Consider the following 16,621-nt stretch of genomic DNA (forward strand, 5'->3'; position numbering starts at 1 on the left):
AATGGACAAGATGAATATTGTTTCCATTGATAGAGTGAAACCCTACTAGACTCTTCACATTCACATCTGCAATGCAATCAGGTGAAACCTCCACCCGCCACCCAGCAACCTCCACCAGCACCATCACAAGCTCTACTTGAACGGCAAACGCGTTCCAGATGATGGGTACACTTCCCGGAACACCTCAGGGATGTCACTTCTGGCATCATCCAAGGATGCTTTCCTGAAGGGGGCTGGTGTAGTAACATTGGGCATCTGCCGAAACAGATGTCAGTTAATCAGCTGCTCGGTCAGCGCTTGTCAACAGGGTTCGCACACTGACCACCAGGAGCGATGTGAGACGCTTTCTCCTTGCCTCAGTGCACGTTCCCTGAAACTTAATTTGCTCTGACTTTTAGGCTCCATGAATTTAATAATTTGCTTTGACTTTTTAGTATTCTTGTTACTGTTACTGTTTCCTCACTTAGTTACCAAAAAACTTGTAATATTCGTGCCACTGGAAATGTTTCATAATGTTTTTCCTGGTGTTATGTGAACAACAAATAACTTCTTGTATAAATAAAGTGTTGGACATAATTATATGTCGTGTGTATCTTATTCTCGTTGCGAACAAGAACACGATAGCAAGATCGCAAGTACAACAGTCCCAGCTTGCGACAGATTTCCTAGTACGCTGTCATACAAAAGCAAACAGCTATAATCTGTGATGAATCCAATGTAGATTTTCTGTAGGAAGCTTATAGAAAAAAGATCTAGAAACCTCATCTGGACCCTACAATTTCAAGATAAAGAGAGTACAACCCTAACTGATAATGTTTTCTTCGATGAAACTCAGAGCATGAAAATAACTGTATACCCAGAAACAAATGCTCTCTCTGATCATGATGCATAGTTAGCTAGGATAAATAAGACAGTGTCTTGCAGTACTAATACTCCTCACTAGAAATTAGAATAATTAGCAACTCCAGAGCAAATGTTTTTAAGAACTATGAAAAGGAGATGGCTTGGGCTGAAATTTATAATGAACAAATACTGAAATAAAATTTAATCTGTTCCATGATAAATTTGTATCATTATTTGAAAATAGCTTTCTACATAAGCTAATAAGAAATGACATTAAACAGCCATGTAAAAAACCACAGATTACTAGAGGGATTAAAGTACCTTGTGAAAGGAAAAGGGAAATGTACCTGTTGGCAAGAACAAGTAGAGATCTTGCAGTAGTTGCACATTACAGAAACTACTCAGAATTACAGAGATAAGTTATTAAAAAAAAAAAAGTAACTTGCATGGTATGACAGAAATCAGTAATTCTGACAACAGTCTTAAGGCTATGTGGAATATAGCGAAACAAGAGAATGAACAACCAGACAAAGAACAGGATAACATTACTGCTGAATTAAATGGAAGTGCTTTAAATGATGACTCACAAGCAGCAAATGTATTTAATAATCACTCCACAAATATAGCAGAAAATATAGGGACAAACAGTTCAAGACAAAAATCACAGCAGTTTGTTGAAAAAGCAACTCTCATCAAATTCAGTTATATAAATGTGAGGACCTCCTCATATGGATCAACTTGGGTTGTTTTGGGGAAGGAGACCAGACAGCGAGGTCATCGGTCTCATCGGATTAGGGAAGGAAGTCGGCCGTGCCCTTTCAAAGGAACCATCCCGGCATTTGCCTGGAGTGATTTAGGGAAATCACGGAAAACCTAAATCAGGATGGCCGGACGCAGGATTGAACCGTCGTCCTCCCGAATGCGAGTCCAGTGTCTAACCACTGCGCCACCTCACTCGGTATGGATCAACTGGAATGAAAAGTACATCTAATCTATCACCAAATTAAGAAAATTAAACATTCACTCAAAAATAAAAGCTCATCTGGATTTGATAGTGTTTCCAACAGAACACTAAAGATTTGCTCTCGTATAATACGTAATGCATCTCCAATTCAGGGTATTTTCCAGAGAGATTGAAATGTGCCATCATTAAACCCCTCTATAAGAAAGTTAATAAGAGAGATGTCAATAACTTCTGATCTGTTTCACTACTGACAGAATTTTCCAAAATCTTTGAGAAATTAAATGTTCAGTATATTGGATTTACAAATTAAGTTGTGTTTTGAATATGTATTCACTTGTTCCTCAACATCATGATCTATCATGCAAATCATCAGTGGAACATTTAACTAACTAACTAACCCAAGTTGCAACAAACCAACTTATAATGTGGCTTGGGCTGTTGCAAAGGTTTTGCTGGATTGCACCCATTAACTGATGTCAACCAGTATGTAGGCTAGTTGGAAAACTAGACAGTGCATTATGATGAGGGATGTCTACACATGTAATTTCATGTCATGGCTGGTAGTGATCAAGGGAACTCTGATGTATGACAGTACATCACAGATATCCAGCATTCTCATGCATTACCTCTCTTCTGATAGTATTGTGGTGTCTTTTTCAACAGGACAATGCTAGTCCACAAATGGCATGTATCTCTATGAAATATCTGCATGGCGCTGAAGTACTCTTATGGCTGGCAATATCCCAGATCTGTCCCTGACAGAACACGTGGGAGTCCAGCTCGGATATCAACTCTGTTCCAGTGTCATTATCAAGGATATTGAGGACCACTTGCAACTGTTATGGGCCATCTTGCCTCATGAGAGGATACAAAGGCTTTATCGCACCCTGTCAGCCAAATCAGTGTATGCATCCAGGCCAGAGAGGGTGCATCATCATATTATTAAGTAGGCTCAGACAGCTAAGTTCTTATGAATTGATTTTGTAATCAATGAAATAACATCACATGCACTCCCAATGCAGTAAGTTTCATTTCCTTTCCTCCTCCTTTCCCATGGGGTACTTCAGTTTTTTGTAAGGCAGTATAATTTTGATCCTAAAGGTCTGGGACATACAGTATTTTTAAGCTGTTTTTTATGAGATAAATTTATTGACTTTTACCTGTATATCTTCTTCAACGCATACTGATTTCTAGTACATCCTTCAAACTCCAAACCCATTACCTCATTCCTCATACATGTAATTAATTTTATCCTAACCCAGAACTACTGCTCCTCTGAAGGGAAGGTATACAAACAAATCTGCGGCACTGCCAAGGGCATCCATTACACCCACCTATGCCAATTTGCTTATGAGACATCTAACAGAGACCTTCCTAGCTCCCAAAATGCCAAACCCCTAGGCTGGTTCAGGTTCATTGTATATATTTTCATGATATAGACTCATGCCCAAGACAACCTATCTTCACTCCTTCACAACCTGAGCACCTTCTCTCCCATCTGTTTCACCTGGTCCTCCTCAACCCAATATGCCACCTACCTAGACATTGACCTCCTCCTCTCTGATGGTTCTATCCACACCTCTGTCCACATTAAACCCACTAACCACCAACAGTACCTGCATTTTGGCAGTTGTCATCTTTATCACACCCAAAATCTGTCCCATACACCCTGACCACCCGGATCTGCAGTGATAAGAACTCCTTTGCGCAGTATGCTGAGGGTCTCACCAAGGCCTTCACAGACGGGCACAATCCCCCAAACCTAATCCACAAACAGATCTCCTGTGCTATTTCCCCCTCACACCTCAAATCCTCCCACCCCCCTCAAGAACCAGTCACAAACGAGTGTCCTCTTTGCCACCCAATACAACCCTAGATTTTAACAACAGAACCACATCCCTTTGCCTAGACTTTGGTCGCCTATCATCATGGCCTGAAATGTGGGACATACTTCCTGAGATAATTCCCACTCCTAAAGTGGTGTTCCATGCCCACCCAACCTACATAATACCCCAGCCCATCCCTGTGCCATACCAATAACAAACCCTTGCCACGTGCAAGACCTGCCCGATCCATCTGCCCAGTACCTCCTGTTCCACTCCTGTTGCAAGTTTATCCTACTGCATCAGGAGCCAGACCACCCGTGAAAGCAGCCTTGTCATATACCAGCTCTGCTGCAATCATTGCACAGCTCATTATATTGGTATGACCACCAACTAACTGTTCACCAGGATGAACAGCCACCACCAGTCTGTGGTCAAGAGCAAAGTAGACCACCCTATGGTTCAATATGCAGCCAAACCACTTGATTTCAACGGCTGCTTCATTTCCCCGAGGCTTCTATCCTCCCCTCCACCATGAGCTTTTATGAACTGCACAGATTAGAGTTATCCTTATTCCACGTTCTCTGCTCCCATAACTATCCCACCCTCAATCTACAGTAACATGTTGTCTCACACACTCCACTCAACAGTTACCACCCTCTCTGTCCAATCACCTGCTCCCCATTCTCATCTCCCACCTGTTTGTTTGCTGCCCTCTGCCAACACAGCCGCCCATCTTTCCCCACTCTCATCTTCTTTTTCACTCTGATTTCCCCATCTCCCTGTCCCCCAAGCTGCTGACACTGCACCTGTTCACAGTCTAGTCCCTGTACACTCTGCCAGACAGTGCTCCTCCCCCCCCCCCCCTCCCACCCATATGCTGTTATCCCTTCTCCTTCCCTGTCCCATCCAGCCAGATTACTGCTTCCATTCCACATCACATGGCAGTTGCATTCTGGCCCAGGCTGTTGGATTGGTGGTCCAAGTGTGCATGAGATGTGCTTGCTCATGCCAGCTTGCTTGTGTGAATGAATGGTGTGTGTGTGTGTGTGTGTGTGTGTGTGTGTGTGTGTGTGTGTGTGTGCGTGTGTTTTTCTCTTTTTCTGACAAAGACTGTGGCCAAAAGCTTTGTGTAAGTGTCTTTTAATTGTGCCTGTCAGCACCTTAACATGTCACCTTTATAGTACCTATCTATCTTTTCTTACATTTTAGAAATGGAAATTATTTTATCTGTTATACAGTTATTACTATTATAAAAGTCAGTTTTCAGCATTCTTCTGTTCTTTTCAGGAACTCAGTGTGTCTCAGGCTGCATATGAATCAGAATGGTATCATTGTTCAGAAAGCGTGAAACGCACTTTACAGATCATTGTGCTTCGAGCCAGGCAGCCTGAGCAGATTACAGTTGGAAAAATAGCTGGACTTAACCTTGACACTTTTAGTGATGTAAGTAAAGTGATTCATGTTACAATACATAGTAAAGAATCCTGTTTCAGCTGACTAGGTCACATGTACACCTAAGATGCAGTATAGTGAGGGAGATATGTCTGACAACACTGGCCTTTTTCCTGCAGCTTTACCCGTGTATGCGTTTGACACTTATATTGAACACCCCCCCCCCCCCCCCCTCCTCTGTCAACCTCTTCCTCCATCCCTGTCTGTCTGTCAACCTCATCCTCCCACCTCTACCTGTTATTTCCTCCTCACCATTCTCTCTGTCTCTTCATACCCTTCTCCCCCTCTCTTTGTCCATTTCTTCCACCTCCTCTCTCTGACCATATCTCCTCTCCCACCCTCCATCTGACTGTACCCTTCCCTGCCCCCCCCCCCCCCCCCCCTCTGTTTCCATCTCTGCCTCCCTCTCTTCCTTCTTCACCTGCCCATTACCCTCTACACCTTCCAACTGCCTCATGCTTCCCCCTCCTTCCCTCTCTCTGCCCATTACCTCTTCCCCCTTGATCTGCCCATCCTCTCCTGTATCCATCTGTACCTGTCCTCGGGCATGCTCATCAGAACCTGCAGATCCTGAAATACAGTTAAGGAAAGCAGGCCAATACCATTCCCAAAACATGCCTGTCATACAGGGCAGGGCTGCACATTAGGGGCTTGAAAAATCATTTATTTGCCTCTGATGTTCAGGCTGTCATGGAAAGCACGTCAATAAAGCAGGCCGATACTACTACAACACAACATGTCTGCCATGCAGGACACCCTATATGCCAGGGGCTGGAGAAAAAACAATTTTGCCTGTACCTCCTCCCTACTGGAGCTGATAGGTTATAAACCTCACAGTCTTAATACTCGTGAGGTATGCTGCTTCTGTGTCAAATTTGGCTGAAATTGATCCAGGAAATTTGGGAGGCGTAGACAGACAGACAGACAGACACACACACACACACACACACACACACACACACACACACACACACACGATTTTCCTATTGGAATCATAATTAGTAGACAGAGTTCTCAAACTGTTAAACACTTTGGCTTTTTAAATTTACCAGTTATCAAAGGAGGCAATTTTTCAGACCTATCAGTGATGACCATAAGTAAAGCAGTTATTCTCTGGTTTCTCAGTTTCCCACCATCCCATTTCTCACCTTTAAAACAAAAGATCTTACTTGGTAATAAGTTATAAAAAAGAACAGTGTTGTCAACATTACAAATATTTTTTGGATCAAAATCTTTAAGGATATTTGCAGTTCTTTTTTCTATTGTTTCACAGTTCTGCTTTCAACACTTACAATTTCATTATGCAGTTGGTTGTAAACAATGTTATGAGAAGCTTTACATTATCGATCTAACCATTCGGTGCAGTGTAGTTGGTGATACCCACTTTTGCAGAAAACTGAAGTGCCTTTTCTCTCAGTATGTTGTCATCAAGTAGAAGCTCCGACACTCTTGTGCTAGCAAACCACTCTGCAATGAGTTTATCCCAACTATCATATGCTGATGGCTGAATGCATTTTCACATTTTGCCATGGAATGAGACTGTTTCGCATTGGTTTGATGGTGGGCTGATTTCTACAATTGTGTTCAAGGTGAAAGCAGAATGTCCTAGGTCTTTTGCTAACTGAATTTGTGATCTGACACATGAATCTCCACATTGTAGAATCATAAGTTTTTCTTCGAGAGAACTACATTTCCTGTCTTTTCTAGTCATTTTACTTGTAGGCACTGATTCAAGTTAATAAAGAATGTGACTTTTACACTAGTGCTTGTTTGTTTATTATTACCAGTATGGTACTATTTTTTCAGGATCTTTGTTAGCATTACAGTTCATTTTTCTGTTTTTAGTCATGGCAACTTAAAAGATCTTATGGTAATGAATCTATCAGGACCTTCATTCTCCTCACTGTGTTGTGTTACAACACATTTAATTTAATTTCACAGTCATTTAAACAGATAAACATCACTTTTAAATTGTTTTTACTTTCACGTGAAATACGCGCACACACACACACACACACACACACACACACACACACACACACACACACACACGCACACACACGCGTGCGCGCGCGCGCTCTGTAACATGATAACTATTTCCACTCTCTTTCCCACTCACGACATTCCTGAACCAAGTGAGCTCCTTGTCAGCAACAAGCTGTGGATTTCATGACTATTGTTCTTTGTTTATGAAGACTGCCAACATTAGTGTTTTAACAAATATTGTGTTAAAAGTTTTATTTACTGTAATTTTGTAATGATTATCAATAATACATCTCATATTAGAACATGAATATCATTTTAATGTGGTTTCATGAAAGACTTTTGCTTCCATGTTTTATTTACGTTACTAGACATGATCGGAAAAAAGAAACAAACTTGTGTTTGTGTGTGTTAGCACTCAGCCACTGCCTTTGTGATACTCACAATATGTAAATAAAATACAGAAGCAAAAGCCTTTTATAAAATAATAATATAAAGATTTTCATGTTCTAATTGAGACTCATATTGGTAATTATTATAAAATTACAGCAAATAAAATTCGTGACACAGTATTGAATAAAATGCTTAAGTTGGCAGTCTTTGTAAACAAAGAACAATAGCCATTAAATCTACAGCTTGTTGCCGACATGGAGGTCACTCAGTTCAGGAACATCCAGGGTGAGGAAGAGGATGGAAATTGTAATCATGTTATGGTACATCTTGAGGGGGAATGGTTTACATCTGATATGGTCATACCAACCTAATACCGTGTGCCTGGTATGGAGTAACATATTTCATGTGGAAGTAACAATGATTTGTGAAAGCCCATTATAGAGATGGCACTCTTCAAAAGCAATGTTTATTTGTATAAAAAAACTTTGAAATTAAATTAAAGCTCTAGTAATGCAAACCAATGAGCAGAAGGAAGGTTGCTACTAGAGTCACTATCGTCAGATTGTGATTATGATTAAGGCAGTGACTCAGCATACTTTCCCACTCTTCCAAACACTGCAAACCTATAACACAGACAGCTGTGACCCAACATGCCAACAATGAAAATCTTGCTTACCACATTAATGCTACATTTGGTGATCAATAACTCTGCATAAAGTCTGCGTTTTCTGCTTTGATCTAAAGCTGACATTGAGCAGGAACACAATGCACTTTTTGTAGAAATCTATATGAAAGTCAATGTTAAAGATTGTGATAATATCAAAGAAAACTTAAAATACGGGAAATGTTATGACATGGAATCCTTTATGACAGGAAAGTGCTGTACAGGAGAATAGGACTTCTGTTGGAACGAACAGAAATTAATGTAAGAAATGTAAAAAATGTAAAATGCAGGAACATAAAAAATGAGGTTTTCCTGTATATAACAGATATACCTATGGATGATTCCACCTCATTCTCATACACAGCAACATTTGTTTTCAAATAACAATCATTCAACATTTAATAGTTAACTGGTATTGCAAATGTGCTTTCAAGAGGCATGTTGAGCTTATAGGTAGTTACTGTCAGTACATATAGAATTGGAAACTACTAAATTGTTGTTTATGTTGACTTCAGTCTACAGACTGGTTTGCCAAATCTCTCCACGCTAGTTTATCCTGTGCAAGTTTCTTCATAGCTATTGCAACCTTCATCCACTTGTATTAGCTTACTATCATCAAGCATTGGGCTCCTACAATTTTTGCTCTCCACACTTTCCTCCATTATCAAGTTTGATTTCTCAGTAAGTGCTGTAGCAACTAATCCATTCTTGATGTCAGGTTTGCGATAAATTTCTTTTTTATACAGTTTAAGCAAGTATCTCCTCATTAGCAATCTGGTCTATCCATCTGATACTCAGCTTCTATTTGTAGTGCTACATACAAAATTCGCGCACTCGGACTTCGCAGCGCAACTCCTCACAACGATAAAAAAATGTCTCTCACAAAATTTCGGCCAGCGAGAACATGTGACAGTAAAAGGACGTCAAAGAGTGACAATCTGGCAACAATGTAACCACATGTAGGCTAACTATCTTTGTTGTCATATAAGAGTTGTGTTTTTCTTTTTTACCAGTTTCGAAATGTTAAAGATGATAGCACAATACAGTAACACAACATCTACTTGTCATTTATATTACATGTAATATGAGTGCTAAGATGTTGTACATTAGCAACCAGTGACAATAATAAAGTCCATATTAATGACCGCATGACCCTCACAACAGAATACGTTGTCCTCAGAACAACAGATGCTCAAAGTGACCTCCCTCCATGTCCAAACATTGTGCAACTCGCTGGATCATACAGCTCTGGTCCCTTCATGCCAAAGATGCATCCACAGTAACAAGACCAGCATGAACACACCATACCAATTCTTCCCCATTCATAGGTGGAGTAGAGTACAAGTGCTCATTCAGGTGTCCCCACAGGAAGAAACCCAGGGGATTTAGGTCACGTGAATGTGGTGGTCATACAACTCGATCTCCATGTCTGAGCCATTTCCCTGGAAATGTTCTGTCCAAATACTGTCACACATTAATTCCAGAAAGTGGAGGTGCACCATCATGTTGGAACCATATCCTCTGCCGAACATGCACTGTAACATCTTCTAGTGCATCCGACAGATAGTTTGAGACTAATGCATGATACCTTCACGCAGTCAACCAATCAGGCAACATGTAGGGGTCCAAACACCTATCACCAGATGTTGATATCAAATCGAACATGATATCCACGGTCGCGGGTGACATGCAGGTTAACCTCACACCAATGGTGGGCATTGTGCATATTGAAGACACCACAACGGGTGAATGCAGCTTCATCTGACCATATTATGGTGTTCACGAAGTCATCGTTGGCTCCCTGTTGTTGTTGGAACCATTCACAGAATTGCATCCGCTGATGGCGATCTGCAGGAGGCACGTGTTGCGGGAAAAAATAGTGATAGAGGTGCAGCCCATGCTTGTGCAGCACGTTAACGACTGTGCATTGTGAGACACGAAGTTGTCTTGCTATGCTACATGTACTTCACTGAGTTTCTTGGTGCATGACTTCCAGAATAGCTTCCTCAGTAGCTGGCATATGGTGAGTCCATGGACAACCTCTGTCGCGATGGTGGAAGGCGAAAACCGGACACCTGAAGGTGCAGCTCCAGACGACGAAACACATTTTTATCTGGATGGCATTGACGAGGATGTTGTTGTTGTTGTTGTGGTCTTCAGTCCTGAGACTGGTTTGATGCAGCTCTCCATGCTACTCTATCCTGTGCAAGCTTCTTCATCCCCCAGTACTTACTGCAACCTATGTCCTTCTGAATCTGCTTAGTGTATTCATCTCTTGGTCTCCCTCTATGATTTTTACCCTCCACACTGCCCTCCAATGCTAAATTTGTGATCCCTTGATGCCTCAGAACATGTCCTACCAACCGGTCCCTTCTTCTTGTCAAGTTGTGCCACAAACTCCTCCTCTCCTCTTGACAAGGATATCTAGCAGCATATTCACGAGTGGCAACACCAGCCTGGTTATCAGATGCACCAAGGGCCAGAAGCATACTCACAAATTCCTCGTTTGTGTATACCATACGTCTGCCACACTGGTTTAGAGGTTTACAATGAGAAAATTCGATAGGTGTATGCATGTACGTTGCAATCTATCATGGCGCGTTACTTCGCTCGCTACTAGTCCCTGTCTTGTGGACAGAGCATATAGTATAAACACGCCATCAGTCCTGCGCGTCATTCCCTCTAACGGCATTATCCCTCTGACAGATATTGTTCTGTATGATTCATCCTGACAGTGCTAATTTTTAAATGTTCAATTTCGAATTACATTGCTTACCTAATGGTAACAGATGCGATGTTTCCACAATCCCATCAATAGAATAATAATAATAATAATAATAATAAAGTATACACAACATTTATTACCAGATACCCAGAACTAAAATTTTTAACAGTACAACAGCTAGCTGATCAGATCCGTGTAATAATCAAAAATAACAGGATACCCCAGGCAGAATTAGAAAACATCAAACAACAAATACAACAAATACTGGAACAAAATAATGTGCAATCAGAAGAACAAGAAAATACAGTAATGGACTCAAACATCCCATAGCAAACAAACAAAGAACAACACGCATCAATTAAACAATCAGAGGAAAACGAAATCTTAAGACAGCCACCAGAACAAGCAGAAATAGAACACGAAGTGACACACATGTTAGATATAGAAGAAAAATTTCAATTGACATGTATAGAATACAAAGACACAAATACAGACATTAGACCATTCTTGCATAGACCACCAAACAACCCACAAGTCGAAACAACTATCAACACAATCATACACAACAAAATAAATGAAAATACAGCTATGGGAGAGTTACAACTACTGGTTTATGTTGGAGCACTCACTGCACTAAATATACACACTAGGCAGAGACCAGAACAAACCAACACACAGAAGAAACCCATAAAACCAGCATAGCAACACAGGCTACAGATCAGAATAGAAAAACTAAGAAAAGACATCGGACAGCTAACACAATTTATAAGAAATGAAATAGCAGACAAAAAACGAAAAAGGTTAGGTAAAATCTCACAACAAGAAGCGATAGAGCAATTAGATGAAAAGAAGCAGATATTACAAGCATTGGCCAAACGACTTAGAAGATACAAAAAAAGTGAAAATAGAAGGAAACAAAACCAAACATTCAACACAAACCAAAAGAAATTTTACCAGACAATAGATAACACACACATTAAAATAGACAATCCACCAAACATAACAGGCATGGAACACTTCTGGAGCAACATATGGTCAAACCCAGTACAACATAACAGACATGCACGGTGGATACAAGCAGAAACAGACTCATACAAGATGATACCACAAATGCCTGAAGTGATAATTTTGCAACATGAAGCCACCCAAGCAATTAATTCTACGCACAATTGGAAAGCCCCTGGAAATGATAATATAGCAAATTTCTGGCTAAAGACGTTCACCTCAACACATTCACATCTAACTAAATTATTTAACAATTACATTGCAGACCCATACACAGTCCCTGATACACTTACACAAGGAATAACTTATTTGAAACCTAAAGATCGAGCAGACACAGCAAACCCAGCAAAATATCGCCCCATAACATGCCTACCAACAATATACAAAATATTAACGTCAGACATTACACAGAAATTAATGACACATACAACACAGAACAAAATTATAAATGAAGAACAAAAAGGCTGCTGCAAAGGAGCATGAGGATGTGAAGAGCAACTGATAATAGATACAGAGGTGACATATCAAGCTAAAACTAAACAAAGGTCGCTGCACTATGCATACATTGATTACCAAAAAGCTTTTGATAGTGTACCGCACTCATGGTTACTACATATATTGGAAATATACAAAGTAGATCCTAAATTAATACAGTTCCTAAACATAGTAATGAAAAATTGGAAAACAACACTTAATATCCAAACAAATTCAAATAATATCACATCACAGCCATTACAGATTAAACGTGGAATATACCAAGGAGACTCACTAAGTCCTTTCTGGTTCTGCCTTGCTCTGAACCCACTATCCAACATGCTAAATAATACAGATTATGGATATAATATTACTGGAACATACCCACACAAAATCACACATTTGCTATACATGGATGATCTAAAACTACTGACAGCAACAACTCAACCGATTACTAAAGATAACAGAAGTATTCAGCAATGATATAAATATGGCTTTTGGAACAAACAAATGTAAGAAAAATAGCATAGTCAAGGGAAAACACACTAAACAAGAAGATTACATATTGGATAACGACAGCAACTGCATAGAAGCGATGGAAAAAACAGATGCCTATAAATATCTAGGATACAGACAAAAAATAGGAATAGATAATACAAATATTTAAGAAGAACCGAAAGAAAAATATAGACAAAGACTAACAAAAATACTGAAAACAGAATTGACAGCAAGAAACAAGACAAAAGCTATAAATACTTATGCTATACCAATATTGACCTACTCATTTGGAGTAGTGAAATGGAGTAACACAGACCTAGAAGCACTCAATACACTTACACAATCACAATGCCACAAATACAGAATACATCACATACATTCAGCAACAGAAAGATTCACATTAAGCAGAAAGGAAGGAGGAAGGGGATTTATCGACATAAATAACCTACATTATGGACAGGTGGACAATTTAAGAAAATTCTTTATAGAATGAGCAGAAACTAGCAAAATACACAAAGCAATCACTCATATAAATACATCGGCTACACCATTGCAATTTCATAACCACTTCTACAACCCTTTAGATCACATAACATCAACAGACACGAAGAAAGTAAATTGGAAAAAGAAAACACTACATGGCAAGCACCCGTATCATCTAACACAGCCACACATCGATCAAGACGCATCCAACACATGGCTAAGAAAAGGCAATATATACAGTGAGACGGAAGGATTCATGATTGCAATACAGGATCAAACAATAAACACCAGATATTACAGCAAGCATATTATTAAAGATCCCAATACCACAACAGATAAATGCAGACTTTGCAAACAACAAATAGAAACAGTAGATCACATAACATGCGGTTGTACAATACTAGCAAATACAGAATACCCCAGAAGACATGACAATGTAGCAAAAATAATACATCAACAACTTGCCATACAGCATAAACTAATAAAACAACGTGTTCCCACATACAAGTATGCACCACAAAATGTACTGGAGAATGATGAAAACAAATTATACTGGAAGAGAACAAATTATAACAGATAAAACAACACCACATAACAAACCTGACATCATACTCACCAATAAAAAGAAGAAATTAACACAACTAATTGAAATATCCATACCCAATACAACAAATACACACAAGAAAACAGGAGAAAAAATTGAACAATACATCCAACTGGCTGAGGAAGTCAAGGACATGTGGCATCAGGATAAAGCTGACATTATACCAATTATACTATCAACTACAGGAGTCATACCACACAGTATCCACCAGTACATCAACGCAATACAGCTACATCCAAACGTATATATACAACTACAGAACTCTGTAATTATTGATACATGTTCAATTACCCGAAAGTTCCTAAATGCAATGTAACACATGCCGTACAGTTAAAAGGAAGTCATGCTTGATCAACGTCCGTGTCACTTTCCATTTTTAACCAGACATAATGTCTGAGAAAGGAAAGAAATAATAATAATAATAACAATACATTGAGAAATGTACTAAACAGCGTGCAGTTACCAGACTGAATGATGAAAGGCATAATTAGTGGGACCATGATGATAACACAGACAAATAGTTACCAAGTTTGGACATTATTCACGAAGCACGTTGCTAGTCTTGCTGGTAACGAAAGGCCCTAATGAAATGTAATGTACCTGAATGAGGCAAGAATAATAGTTTGTACTAATCTATGGGACCACTGAAGGAGGGTACAAAGAAAACAGGTTTCGCATCTAGTAGATGAAATGAAGTGGAAAGAGCTTCTTTCAAAGCCTACCAGTCTTCCATTTCTACAATTCAGGTGCCTAAGTACAAATGTTTTCTAGAGGACCCGCTGCAATCGCTGTTGATGATTAAGATGCCAGAAACCATACCACCTGGACTACATTTAGCACATAAAAAACACGTGCCTTGACCCAGGAACGAACCATTGACATCCTGCACGCTAACCAAAAGCTCTATACACTGCACCAACTGCAGTGCACAACTAGAATGTGCTGTCAGAGGAAGTTACCATACATGTGGTTACAGTGTTGCCAGATATGCCACTCTTTAATCTCCTTTTTCTGCTGGATGTACTCGGCGGCCAAAATTTTGTGAGAGACATTTTTTTATCGCTGGCATGTGAGGAGTCGCGCTGCGAAGACCGAGTGTGGGAATTTTGCTTCACCCTGTATATTCCTTATCATTTACTTTTCACTTCCTCAAGGCACACACTTTCAGAAAAAACTTAGCACTTAAATTTATATAAGATGTTAAAATAGTTCTCTTTATCAGAAAAAACAGTGATTCTGTGTGTGTGTAAAAAAAAAAAAAAAAAAAACAATTAAAATAAATAAAGTTAATTTTCTGTTGACGACTGAACTCTTAAATGTGACCACACTTCTGGCTATATGTTGTTAGCTAGGTTGGTTGAACCCATCACTGTCAGTTCAAACTTGTGTATAAGCTGTAAGTGTACAATACATGGTTAGCTTGGTGACAGACAAGCTACTACAAATCACTGTAAGTGAGACGAAATTTTTATTGTTTATGCCACACAGTTTTATGTATGGAAACATGATCACAAAACGATACATATTTCTGGTGCTTAAAATGAACCTAAACTATCATTTCTTGCCACTATTATTAAAGTTTAAGACCAATTGTATTTTAAAGAAGTGAATAGATTAACTTGAGAAATACTGACAGTATTAAAAAACCCATCAAATATTTCCATCCTGGACTTAACCGTAATAAATTTACAGGTGCTGAATGCACACTCATGTAAACCTCTTTTGCAAATTTATAGTTATGGCTGAATTGCTGCACAAATCGACATACATCCTGCCCAATTTGTGGTTCCAAATTGTAGGTCCTACTTTAGCCTCTGTGCAGCCGTATACACCAATGAACTGGACTTTTATAGTGATGGGCTGTTAGGTTCAAAGAATACACCAGTAAAGTTTTGCGAATTCTTTATGCAAAATATGTAAAGATTCAAACTTACAAGCAGATTAAAATCAGCTGTTTCAAAATATCATACAAACAGTCCACTCACAAATAACAAAACACTAATCTCTATGATTGCATCCTACTTTAAATAATTAACAGTGCATAAAAATATGGGTTTACCCATTTTAAATGTGTCTTCTAAGATTAATTGCACGTTCCTAAATTGCTCTAAATTCAAGCGCAAATATCATGAAATATTTCTTAAAAGTATTACAGACAGGATGGAGTCACTATCAAAACATAAATAAATAGAGTCAGGAGGAAGGTATGAGGTAAAAACCAGTCATTGAGGAATTCTTTTCAGTTTATGAGATAACATTTAAACAAATCTCCCTCTCATTAACTTCCAGCCTGTGCAACTGGCTAAGGGCAATGGAGCTCTTACTTTCAATAATTCAATGTTGAATGCAGCTCTCATGGTGAACGTTGCCTCACACCAGTCAACATCAATTACAGCCCTTCAAGTAACCAAAGTTTATTAACCAAAATCTGGTGTCAGCCAATGTTTCCTCAATGTGATCACCTATGTAACTAAAGTCTCATTGTTTTTTAGTACGAACTTCTTACATGGGCTATGTATATCCCTATACTATCCATAGTTGGAAGCCTTCTGGTCATCGTTCCACAATGGTCCCAACCCAGGCAGCTGTGAGATGTATTCACTTCTCTGCTACTGCGATCCTGGTCAAACTCCATTGCTTCTACAATGCTCAGGGACCTCTCAACAATCACCTAAACAAACTAAAAGCAGTAGCTATTCTAATATAA

At 39.3% G+C, this 16,621-nt stretch overlaps 1 protein-coding gene across 1 annotated transcript in view; it reads left to right on the top strand.

Moving 5' to 3' along the window:
* Nucleotides 1–16,621, top strand: part of LOC126412379 (odorant receptor coreceptor-like) — a 242,640-nt gene that overhangs the window by 158,224 nt on the left and 67,795 nt on the right. Inside the window, exon 5 of the mRNA XM_050081950.1 lies at nucleotides 4,921–5,076. Within this exon, the coding sequence (XP_049937907.1) occupies nucleotides 4,921–5,076 (156 nt within the window). The remainder of the gene's footprint in view (nucleotides 1–4,920; nucleotides 5,077–16,621) is intronic.

This window comes from Schistocerca serialis, chromosome 7 (assembly GCF_023864345.2).
Source record: "Schistocerca serialis cubense isolate TAMUIC-IGC-003099 chromosome 7, iqSchSeri2.2, whole genome shotgun sequence".
Lineage (NCBI taxonomy): Eukaryota > Metazoa > Arthropoda > Insecta > Orthoptera > Acrididae > Schistocerca > Schistocerca serialis.